Here is a 13,220-nt window from a genome sequence, read left to right as displayed (position 1 = left end):
CATGCTATCAAGTTGGTAGGTCTATTCCCCCCTGTGACTGCCTCATTTCGGGTCATTGTCCCCTCTCACCAGACGGCTGCAAGACCATCTTAGCAGTCTACACAACCTATTCGAAGTTTTGCCTAGCTCAAATCCATTCCTCATACATCAGCTGGATTCCTAATAAAACACAAATCCCACTGTATCACTCCCTTGCTCATTCTTCTTTAATGACTTCTCCCTGTTGCTACCAGATTAAAATGCAAAATACTTAGCAAGTCAAACGAGACCCTCTATGATCTGGACCACTCAGAAATTCCAGAGCTTCTCTTTCCAAAGGACTGGGTTTTCTCTTGCCAACTCTGCTGAGGAGGACAGCCTAAATGCCTTGCAGTCAGGCAGTAAAACATAAATACATAAATCCAAATCATCCTCCATCCTTCACGGAAATGGCATGTATCCTAGCATACTCCCAGAAACTAATCTTCATCTTCCACGGTGCTTCCAAACTACCCTTTAGCAAAAACTTACTCATATTCACCTTAAACTGAATACAGAATAGACTTCTTCCTCTTCCTGAAATGTTCCTAGGACTCTACCTCCAGCTGTCATAAGATACAAAGCAAGCAAGTACCACCAGTGAGTGTGTCACATAAGCAGTTCCACAGACGCCCCTTGTACACAGAGCACACGCAGGCTGAGGTCCTCATTCCGTCTTTTTTGGTGCACCCACAAACTGCGCCCCCCCCCCCCGCACTCCCACCACCACGTCACCAGAAGATTTATTTTATAATTTCAGACACTCTTGTTTGTACATTCATTTTCTTCAACAGATATCTTTCCATTCCCAGACATGCCATTCATTGTAACTATCTGTTCATTCACACAAATGGAGGCGTCATTAATACAAAAAGTCATGGGATAACTTAAATTCTCTTGTCCCAGAAATACGCAGCAAAAGGTACTAACACGTCTCTAACTGCATCTGCCTATAAGGTGCCAAATATTAAGCCATAGGATTTTTTAATAAGATGAGGAGAGTGTTTTAAAATTAAGATCCTTTTTTAAAAGGAGCAAGGCAGTGAAAAATCATGCAAATTACCATAACGGGAAATATCCTAAACAAAAGCAAACGCATGTGTTTATCTTTAGACAAACAAACTGAAATAGGCTCTTAATAAATGCCTTCATTAATACTTCTTATGAGCCACAACATTAAATTTCAGTGACTATTTTTGAGAGGCATTTACCATGCATGTCATAACGTGCTTTATTATTTTAGTCAGTAACCTTTCTTTGTGGTGCTGGTTGCCATAAGACAAGGAATCTTGTGCTAGTTATTTTTATTTAGAAAGATTTTAAACATCTTCATTTACATTTATTTCTACAGTTTTGCTACTCACTAAACATTGCGAAGAATTTTGGCTATGGCAAGGATATATGCCAAGATAAAATGTGCCAGAAGACATTATTAAACCCTAAAACAAGTCTGCATTTTGCTGATGCTCACATCCAGGTTCATTCCACACCTCCTTCGCTCATTGTCTAAAAACTGTTGCCTCCTCAAATGCACAGCCTGGGTATCTTCTGAGTTTAACACCATTATGTAAAGTTAAGCATCTGTGAGCATTTATAGGTCAGGCTTCCAGTTGTTTAAATCATAAAAAATAATACATTCTAGCATTGGCCCACATTTAGAGCCCTCTCTAACCCCCTGAAAATGAGATGATAGCTAAATATTTCTTCAGATAACATGGACAGTGCCCTCCCGAGATTCTAGATGATGAGACAAAAGCACATATTTAACCTCCATATTTGCTGGGTCACCCTCATTACCAAGTCACAAATATATTATGCAATGAATAAGAAGTAAGAAGTAATGTAAGTAAACACAGATTTTCACTAAGTTAATCTCGAGGACTCCACCATAAAACACCCTAAATAGCCCGGATACATGGGAACACGTTACAAATAAGTCTCTTCTCAAAAGGTCCTTTAAAAAAAATTTTTTTGGTACTTTTTAGTGAAAACAGTTTTAAACTTAAAAATAATTCATAAGAATAGGAGTAGTTCTAAGAAAGCTACTACACCCTCTATCCAGATCTACATACTTGTGAACACTCTGAGTTTTAAGAGAAGAGAATTCCAAGAAAGGACTCAAAAAGGTCATCACACTGAATTTCATAATGGCAAAGTTAGGGTCCATGGGCAACAGTCAGTATCTACCCAGAATCGCATCGCATAGGCAACAGTGCAGAGTAACGTAATCTCTGCCCTTGAGGAGTCATGTGATTGGCTGGGACAGGAGAAGACATGACATTGGGTCATGAGCTCAAAGGCATTTCAGAAATAATAACAGTCAAAATGATGTGTGAATGACATGGCAGATAGAAGTAAGTAGACATGAAACTGTGGTAGACAAGGGAACTGTGCTATTAAAATCAGTTTTAAAACCAAGTTCTAAAGGATAAGGTCTGTGACTGGCAAGACTAGGTCATTCTGCACAAAGATGGTAACTTCAAGGGCACTAAAGCAGTTGTCCTTGGGGACAGGGCAAGAGGACAGTCATGCTACGTGCGATTCCTCATACATTTTTGTAGAGGAAAGGTTTTGTGTTAGCACATTTCTCAGAGCAGAAAAATCTGAATCTCAGACTGCATGTACAATCACAGCTATCGAGCTAAAGACATAAAAGTAATACCTCCAAGCACAATGTTTTTAGTTGTAAATTAAGCCACAGAGCCTTTGCAGCTTTTATACTAAGTATGTTATAATAAATGGAGAAAGGAACAACTCATATTAAGAGGAAATGCCCTTATAATTTAGGATTCAATAAGGCTGTGTCACAGGGCTTAAAATGACAAAAACAGAACAGCTACGAGCCTGTAAGTCTAAATAAACAATTATTATTTCCATAAAACAAGGTGTTTTTCCACTCTAAGTAAAATATTTTAGAGATCTTATTTCCAGAAACCAATGCTTCACAGGGGAGCATCCAGAAACCAATGCTTCACAGGGGAGCATGGATCTCATAACCAAATAAGGTAACAACCTCACCCTTGAACGGTAATCAATTTGCATGTCACTGCATCAGAAGAGCACCGTGGAACTAAAAATGCTGGGTGCAGGGCCCCGCGCACTTGCCTGCAGCTGCTGTGTGAGCTCCCTGGCCAGCACAGTGTCCTGAAGAGCATTCTCCCGCTGAGAGGCGTCCGCAAGCACGTTAACTGTGGTTTCCGCTTCTTGTATCCACTTTAGGAAGTTCTCCAGATCCTGGCGAGAGGCCTGCACTGTCCTCAACTCCGCTTCCAAGGCACTCTGTCTGTCAGCAATGCTGCAAGAAACAACATGACAGGCACGTCTCTATTACTTACCGTGGGACAGTCCACATCACGCACACCAACAAACAAACAGACAGCCTCCAAGGAGCCTTTATCAATTTAAGGACCTAATGTAACTGGGACATTGATTTGTGTATGTGTCTTGAATAATCCTTAATGTGAAAGGTGAAAAGAGACATATAAATATTAACAAAATCACATCCAAATCATAAAATAATTATGACTCCATTTTTGCAACGCCTAATTGTATATTAAGTTATCCCCCAACGTTTTATTTCAATATCTTCATATAGTGCCTCACACTCAGAGGAAATATCACTAAATATTCATGCAATGAATAAGTAAATGAATTCTAGGAAGCAGTAAAATCACAAGAAATACTTAAGATAAAATGAAAATAACTTAAAGGGCTTACTTTACGTATTTTAAAACAACTCAGATCAATACAAATTGGTTCTTTAAGCTGATTTAATAATATATCTGAAAAACACTGGATGATCAAGCTTTTATAAAACCTTCATTAACTCTACATCAAAATTAATACACAGAAATATGGAGTTGCATGATTTAAGAGATACACATACATGTAAATTTCAAATTTTAAAACTTTATAGACCTCAAAGCTTCAAAAGAAGAAAACAAACAATTTAGGTACACCTGGGTGACTCGGTCAGTTAGGCATCTGACTTGGTATCGGCTCAGGTCATGATCTCAGTGTCATGAGACAGAGTCCCATATAGGGCTCTGCGCTGGGCATGGAGCCTAGTTAAGATTCTCTCTCTCCCCCTCTATCCCTCCCTGTGTCACTCTCTCTCTCTCCTTCTCTCAAAACAACAATAACAACAAAAATTAAAAATGGAGACTAACAATTCACCCTAAGGTGTTTAAACCCAAGGGAACTGAAAACATGTATCTACACAAAAACTTGTATACAAGTTTTCAGATAGCATCATTATTTATTATAGCCAAATAATACAATCAACCCAAATGTCCACTGATAAATGGATAGATAAAATATAGTATACCCATACATGAATTACTCAACCATAAAAAGGAATAAAGTACTAATACTTGTTGTAACATTTATGAACCTTGAAAACATGCTAAGTGAGAGAAACAAGACATAAAAGGCCACATGTTGTGTGAATCCATTCATATTTATATGAAGTGTCCAAAAGAGGTAAATCTACACAGAGAGAAAAGAGATTAGTTGTTACCTAGGACTGGAGTGGAAGGCAATGGGGACTGACTGATAATTGGGTAATTGGTTTCTTTTGGGGATGATACAATGTTCTGAAATTAAGAGTATTGTGATGATTGCACTACATGGTGAATATACTAAAAACCTCTGAGTTGTACACTTAAAAAGGGTTAATTTCATGGTATATGAACTATATCACAATGAAAAGTCAGCATGTGTAATATGATCTCATTTATATATATTTATATATTTTCTATTTCACCCATTCATCTATCTGTACATCACACATCTATCCACCTGTCTTATATACAGGACTATCTGTGTATATATATAGATAAAAGGACAAATGTCTGGAATGTTAATATTAAAAGTAATTTCTAGGTACTGGGAGTTAAGGTGGTTTACTTTCCAATTGTACTTTTTCTGTATTCTTTGAATTTATAACGAACACATATCTTCTACATACAACAACAAACACATTCTTTAAGTAGGTAAAATATTTAAACACAGATCATCATAGAAGATATATGGATGGCAAATAAGCACATGAAAAGATACTCCCCATCATTAATCATCAGAGAAATGTACATTCAAACCACAATGAGACATCACTCCATATTAGAATGGCTTTAAGAAAATGACTATACCAAATGCTGTTGAGAATACAGAGTAATTGCCACTCTCATACATTTGCAAGAAGGAGTGTAAAACGGTACCGCCATTAAGAACCAGTTTGGAAGATTTTTTTTTATAAAGTTAACCATGTACTCAAGAACAATCCAGCAATCCTACTCCTCAGTATTTACTCAAAAGAAATGAAAACATACACTGACAAAAAATCCATATGAAAATCTTTATTCATAATGGCCCCAAACAGGTAATAACCCAGATGTCATCAAGCAGTAAATAGACTAGCTGAGGTATGCGCTGTCTACGATGGAGTGTTACTCAGCAGTCAACTGCTGACAGATGCAACAACACGGAAAGAATCTCAAATGCGTTCTGCTAAGTGAAAAAAAGCCAGACACGAAAGCTATCTCTTTCTATTCATAAGCCACCAACTTCACCTGAGCCTTTAGCTACTAAAAAACCTCCAATAGTGTTTGGCTGACTACGGAATAAATCCAAATTGCTTTTCCTGAATCTCAATGTCTTCCATAATCTATCACTAGTTCACTTTTCTAGCCTATCCCCCAGTTCTGTCCAATACTCTGTTCAGGTCATCATGATATGTTCCTTTTTCTCCGGGATATTCTTAAGGCTGAACCCACCCAAAAACTTCATGTACACATAAAAATGCCCTTCTGGGGCATCTGGGTGGCTCAGTGGGTTAAGCCTCTGCCTTCGGCTCAGGTCATGATCTCAGGGTCCTGGGATCGAGCCCCGCATCGGGCTCTCTGCTCAGCAGGGAGCCTGCTTCCCTCTCTCTCTCTCTCTCTGCCTGTCTCTCTGCCTACTTGTGATCTCTGTCAAATAAATAAATAAAACCTTTAAAAAAAAATGCCCTTCTGACCACCTCCACTTACCAAAATCCTACAGATCCTTAGAGTTAAGGTCTACCTTCTTTAGAACATTCCAGCCCAATTAGATTTCCTTTCTCTGAGTTCATAAAAGGTCATTACTCCTCTTTATATAGAAATTAATCACATGTTCCCTAGAATAGCCCTTGGATTGTTACATGCTTAAATTTTATTTTGACGGAAAAAAAAAAAAATTTATTTTGACGGTATTATATGGGTTTGTTTTCTGTTCTTCTGTTCCACAGACTCACTATGGCAGAAGCAGTTTTACATATCTCCATATTTCAGAGTCCTTATTACAGTTTTATAATAAGTATTTACAGAATAACGACAATCTATTTAAAAATGTCTTTAAACTTACCTCCCAAATACCAGTTTTCAAGAAGCTACTAAGAGATGACCTCCACAAAAATCAGTTTGTAAATCAAGGAACAAAAAAAAAGATAGGAGAAGCATAAAAACAAGAGATCCAAGAGAGGGAGAAGCAAACAGGTCCCATGCTAATGGTGAAAAGAGATCTCAGAAGAGACAGTGATGAATTGAACCAGATGAGGGCTGTCATCACTGTTCAACTGCTATGTTTTCTTATTTTAACTTCACAAAACTAATGAAGGATACACTCTGAAGAAAACAAGGAAATAACCCAAAAGAGAAAAGAAAAACAAAAACAAACACACACACATGAAATCCAGGAAACAGGGATTCTAAAAGGAGAAAAAGCACAGGAGAAAAGCACAGAATATCCTTGAGATTATGGCTCTGCAGCAGGCCTGTAAAGTATGTCTACAGAAGAACTGTGTCTAAGAAAAAATATTAGAAGTGATAGACTGCCTACTGTGATTGTTTTGTGGTAAATTATACCATCAGACCTTTGGCAAATGTGAGAATTAGTAACAGGTGCAAAGAAACCTAAGCACATAAAAGCAAGGCAATTGCTAACTTCAGGTGAAAAAACAGAGAGGAAGCAAAATTATAGTAAACTTCAGTGCTTGGCTGGTAATGATGTTTAGACACACATAACAATGTAAATACTGAATACCTGTTTATCTAAAAATTCAGCAATAAGATGGTACAGCCACTGTAGAAAACAGTCTAGTGACTCCTCAAAATATTAAAAATAGAATTAACATATGATCTACCATTCCACTTTTGAGCACACATCCAAAAAAAACCTGAAAACGGGGTCTTGAAATGGTATTTGTGTACCCACATTCATAGCAGCATTATTCACAATAGGTAAAGTGTGGAAGCAAACCAAGTGTGCATCAACAGATGTATGGATTAGAAATGTAATACATACATACAGTGGAGTATTATTGACTTAAAAAGGAAAGAAGTTCTGACATCTGCTGCAACATGGATGAACCCTGAGCACATTATACCAAGTGAAATAAGTTAGTTACAAAGATACAAATACTGTATGATTCCACTTACATGAGGTACTTAGAGTAGTCAAATTCGTAAAGACAGAGAGTAGAATGGTGGTTGCCAGGGGTGGGGAAAAGAAAGAACAGGGAGTTATCATCTAATGAGCACAAAGTTTTCATTCTGCAAGATGAAAAGCATTACAGGGATGGACGGTGGTGATGATAGCACAAAACATGAATATTTAATACCAGTGAATTGTATACTTAAAAATAGTGAAGATGGTAAATTTTTTGTTATGTGTATTTTACCATAACCAAAAAAAACGTTTAAAAAAAGTGAAAAAAAATTCAATGATGAGGAAGAAAAGAAAATGGTAGCATGAGAAAGCTGTATGTTTACCAGAACAGGATATCCATAGACAATGTCTAATACTGATGTTTTGGAAGATAACAGTATTCTCATTTTATGTAGAATATAGAAATGTATAAATGACATAAGGAGAAGCCAAAAGAAGAAAAAGTAGTTGCCCCTAGGGATGGAGACTGTGGTGAGTAGTGAGAGAACCAGTATATTCTGTAATAAACCTTTAAGTACTTCTAATTTTTTTAATCATATATAAGTATTTCTTTACTTTCTAAAATCTAGAAGTTACCCACTAGAATTTGGGTGGTTAGTGGTGGGGGCTGGTGTTTTATCTTCCACCTAACCCCACCCATGTTTTCAATTTTTTTTTTTAAGATTTTTTAAAAATTTATTTATTTGACAGAGAGAGATCACAAGTAGGCAGAGAGGCAGGCAGAGAGAGAGAGGGGAAGGAGGCTCCCCGCCAAGCAGAGAGCCCAATGCAAGGCTTGATCCCAGGACCCTGGGATCATGACCTGAGCCGAACGCAGATGCTTAACCCACTGAGCCACCCAGGCGCCCCGGTGTTTTCAATTTTTAAAACATAAACTGAAAAAAAGAGTATTAAGAATAAACAAAAAGGTTGTGCCAAAAAGGTAACTAAAAGCAAAAAATTAAATGAGTATACACATGCAATTAATCAACAATTAATAGGCAACTCTTAACACTCACTTAAAATTAATGACTATGAAATCTGGTATAGTCAAACACTTTACTTTTACACAATCTGTACCATTTATTTTTAAGACTTCATATGTATAAAATAGGTTATGTGGCAAAAGTAAAAGCAGATCATTATAGATTAGCTCTATTAAACCTTAAGAATACCCAGACTAGAAGCAAAAGGATATAATGTCTGAGAATCCTATGGGGTTATTTACTTACAAAAATGAAGCAATTATTTATCCTCAGTCCAGAGCTTTACTTTTTTAATTTTAATTTTTAATTTAAATTCAATTAATTAACTTACAAGGAATTATCAGTTTCAGAGGTAGAGGTCAGTGACTCATCAGTCTCATATAATACCCAGTGCTCATTACATCCCATGCCCTCCTTAATGTCCATTACCCAGTTACCCTGTCCCTCCACCCCCCAGCCCTCTAGCAACCCTCAGTTTGTTTCCTAGGATTAAGAGTCTCTTATGGTTTGTCTCCATCTCTGATTTCATCTTATTTTATTTTTTTTCCTACTTTTTACTTCTTTTACCTTAAATATCCATCCTCCCCTCTCCCCATTCCCACGAACCTTCCCCTTCTGACCTAATTAATTTTCACCTTCCTTCCAGAACGTGGTGCAGACACCTTCTATGGCACCTCAGCCCACACATGGCATGATGTCCCTTACCCTATTCATGTGTCAGGCTACTGTCACAAATCACCACCTCATGGCTTAGAGCAACGTGAGTCTATCATCTCACAGTTCTGTCAGTTAGTTTCTGTAACAGCGCTCACTGGACTGAAATCAAGTTGTCAGCAGGGCTGTGTTCCTTTCTGGAGGCTCTAGAGAGTTCTTTCTCCTTGTCATTTCCAGCTTCTGGCCGGAGGTCACCCATATTCCTTGGCTCCTGACTCCTTCCGCCTTCACTTTTAAAGAGGCATGGAACAACCAAGCCCACTCAGATGAACCAAGATAGTCTCCCCACCTTTGGAAGACATTCTGCCACTGCAGCCCATCTCCAATCATGAGCGAAAGGGACTATCTGGTTGTCTGTTTGAAGTTTCTGAATCATCAGTGCACCTGGTACCCCCAGGGCCTACACACAGTAGCAACTCAAGTATGTACTGAATAAACTAATAAAAAAATTCCTTCCTGCAATATTTTAAGAACAAAGTGAGGTATACATACATAAATGTTTCAAGATATCATAAATACTCAACAAATGATATTTTCCCTAATCTTCTACATGAATTGAGTGAAATATTGGGAAATTAATTTTGCCTACATCATGCAAATGTGCAGTTTAGTAATAAAGGTCCTGGAGAATTTTTTCAAGTTCACATATATCTGGGTGTCAGATTTTTTTAAATCATGAATGTAATCAATTATTAAAAATAACAAATATATCAGAAACTAAACTCTATTTACACCAGTCCAAACTGTCTTCATATTATTATAATATACATTTTAAAACCTTATAATCATCATGTACATTCATTTATAGTCTGATTTTTTAACTATAATTTCATACAGAATTTCAAATAGAATATAGCTCAAAGGTAACATACCACACATGCTAGTCCTCTTAAAACTAGATCCATTGCTAGAGTATGGCATACTGGACACTACAAGACTCTTTTATCCATTTTCAAGGAATTTCCCATGATTTATTATACAACCATAAGGCCAAAAATAATTGCAAAATGAGAGGTTCAGGAATGAGTATGCACACTTTACCGCACAGGCTAATAAATTACCTTTAAGCCATGTGCACATTGCTCTCAGAAGAAAATGACCTAATTCTACCACCTCTGCCATTTACTAGTTCTGTGGCTTGGGATAAATCACTTCAAATCTCCCATTTTTTTTTTCATCCTTAAACTAAGTTGCTTGGACTAGAGGAGTAAAGGATCCATTTCAGAGTCTCCAAGGGTCCTTTTAAAACAACATAATCCATCACCAAGATTACAAAACCTGCTCCACTCTCCACTCCCATCTCCATCCCTCACTTCAAATCAAGAATCCCTCACTGTCATCAAGAATCACTGCATGGTGGGGTGCCTGGGTGGCTCAGTGGGTTAAGCCTCTGCCTTCGGCTCAGGTCATGATCTCAGGGTCCTGGGATCGAGCCCCTCATCGGGCTCTCTGCTCAGTAGGGAGCCTGCTTCCCCCTCTCTCCCTGCCTGCCTCTCTGCCCACTTGTGATCTGTCAAATAAATAAATAAATAAAATGTTTAAAGAAAAAAAAAAGAATCACTGCATGTCAATAAGATGTTACTGGGACGCCTGGGTGGCTCAGTTGGTTAAGCAGCTGCCTTCGGCTCAGGTCATGATCCCAGCGTCCTGGGATCGAGTCCCACATCGGGCTCCTTGCTCGTCAGGGAGCCTGCTTCTCCCTCTGCCTCTGCCTGCCATTCTGTCTGCCTGTGCTCGCTCTCTCTCCCTCTCTCTCTGACAAATAAATAAATAAAATCTTTAAAAAAAAAAATAAGATGTTACTGATGGGGAGAGATGAGGGCAGGGCAGGCAGCAAAAAGGGTGGGAAGTACTCATGTGCCAGTTCCCAAGATCACATCTGGCACTGAACTCCCATTTGTCTACGATTCTCGGGGAAGACTTTATATCCGGCAGTTCAGGTTGGTACATCTCAAGATCAGAAAAGCCAGAGGGCATTCTGAGAAATATCATAGGAGAAAACAGGGGTAGGAGCGCTGTTACGGGAGGCGGGGAGAGGGATATCAAGTTTAGGGAATTGTGGCTACTAGACAAAGGCAGAGATTTCTTTTAAAATCTTTTTTAACCTATAAATCATAAAGAATAAGGATAGGCAGAAAGCCAAAAAGATAACAATATTTGAAGTTTAGAAGGGTAACTTTAGCAGAAACAAGAATTTCTCTTGAAGAAACAAAAGTAACGGACTATAGAATTCTTTGGGACAAGAAATGGGTGCACACTGAAAATGTAAATAGCTTCTCATGAAAGATTTGAGGAATCCATGGGTGATAGATTTATAATAGTTTATCTTAAAGGGAACTGGGATTTTTTAAACATAAACTCTCAGCTTTTTAAGAGATTTCTGCTGTAAAAGCAGCTGATATTCTACAAAATAGCGTATAGTTATCTTGTAGCACAACAAAACGTGGCCACCCACACCTAAGTGACTTTTTTAATGGTATTTTAAAGTTGTTATATAATACTTGATATTTTAAGCAACAAGATATATTATTAATCCAGTGCACATGTGCTTATTATAATTGGTCAACAGAGTAAATGCAACCAGGTATCTTTTTTTTTTTTAAAGATTTGATTTATTTATTTGAGAAAGAGAGAAAAAGAGACAGAGTGTGAGAGAACACAAGAGGTGGAAAGGGAGAAGTAGACTCTCTGATGAGCAGGGAGCCCAATGTGGGACTCGATCCCAGGACCCTGAGATCATGACCTAAGCTGAAGGCAGACGCTTAACCAACTGAGCCACCGAGGCACCCCTCTTTTTTTTCTATTTTAATGGAAAAGAATACCTTCAGAAACCCACAGATACGTGTTGCTAAATTTTGGTATACTTAAAAGGTGATCTTTACAGTTACATCAGATTTAAATATATTTATCTCTTTTGAGAGGAGAATACTGGCATCAGAAGTTTGAGTGGCATGTAGAACACTCACAATGAAATAATTCTTTAAGCTTTTCAATGGATGTTTTCACAAGGTAATTTGTCGGTAAATAAAATAACATTTAGCTAAAAAATGTATTAAAGAACACTTTGGGGAAATGCAGTTGTTTTGATGAAGAATTAGTACCTGCAAATACACCCCACAATCTGTGGTCTTTGGGGGGACCCAGAGTTTGGGTCATCGTGATCAAGCACTTAAATATTCACTCCAGGGGATTTAAGGAGACTGTTCTAGGCTGCCATTGCCACACCAATTGGGAAGCTCAAGAAAGAAGCCCCCACCGGCCCCACACCCACTCCATGACGCCTGCCCCTGACCTTGTATAACCCAAAGGAGCAGCTCTCCCTAGAGCTGACAGCAAATATGTAAGACCACAGAGCTATTTCCATGACAGAATACACATCACCACATCCTATTTCCCTTTTAGCTAAATCACTACCAAATATCCAGTGTTTCCCGGCCACCCAATATAGGGCTGTAACCAATACAACTCCGCACCTTCCCCAATCTGCTCCACTTCACCCCCCAAACCCTTCTTCTGTTATGTCCAGAACTCTATTCTATGATCAGCAGACCACAGATCAACTCCTTCACCTTATCTTAAGTGAAATTGGTTTCCTTAGGACCATCAGTTCCCCCTGAAAACTTTCAAGAACGCTTTTTTCTTTTTCCTCACAGATCCTATAAGCCCCAGGTAGTCATTGGAATAAGGGTCCTCTTCTTTGCTTTTTCACTGCTATTTTCTGGCCATTGTCCTCCCATCTTCCAGGCAAAATCCTACTCTTTCAGAGCACCAAATATTTATCCATTACATTCATATACTGACCTCCAGGCCCATGGTCACTGCGTGATGGTTCTAACAGTTGCTCGCTACCTCAAAAGTGAAGTAGTGTCTGTAAGTCAACTCAAGATCCGCCTGCCAAGCCACAGTGAGGGACTGCAGCACCCAGCGGAAGGGACATCTGAGACCCGATCATGGACTAGGAGCCATCTCTGGGTCCACTCCTTTACAACCCCTTCCTCTCCCCTGCCCCAGATCTTCCATCTGCATTCTTTCTACTTGCCTCTGAGTCGATGAGCA

At 38.5% G+C, this 13,220-nt stretch overlaps 1 protein-coding gene across 5 annotated transcripts in view; it reads right to left on the bottom strand.

The window, feature by feature from the left end:
* UTRN (utrophin) overlaps positions 1 to 13,220 on the bottom strand; it is a 513,165-nt gene that overhangs the window by 231,626 nt on the left and 268,319 nt on the right. For all 5 annotated transcript variants that reach the window (XM_047733710.1, XM_047733711.1, XM_047733712.1 and 2 more), the window contains one exon: positions 3,124 to 3,313. In XM_047733710.1, the coding sequence (XP_047589666.1) occupies positions 3,124 to 3,313 (190 nt within the window). The remainder of the gene's footprint in view (positions 1 to 3,123; positions 3,314 to 13,220) is intronic.

Source organism: Lutra lutra, chromosome 6, assembly GCF_902655055.1.
Source record: "Lutra lutra chromosome 6, mLutLut1.2, whole genome shotgun sequence".
Lineage (NCBI taxonomy): Eukaryota > Metazoa > Chordata > Mammalia > Carnivora > Mustelidae > Lutra > Lutra lutra.
The sequence above is the reverse complement of the archived record's forward strand: the minus strand, read 5'-3'. Positions and strand labels throughout refer to the sequence as shown.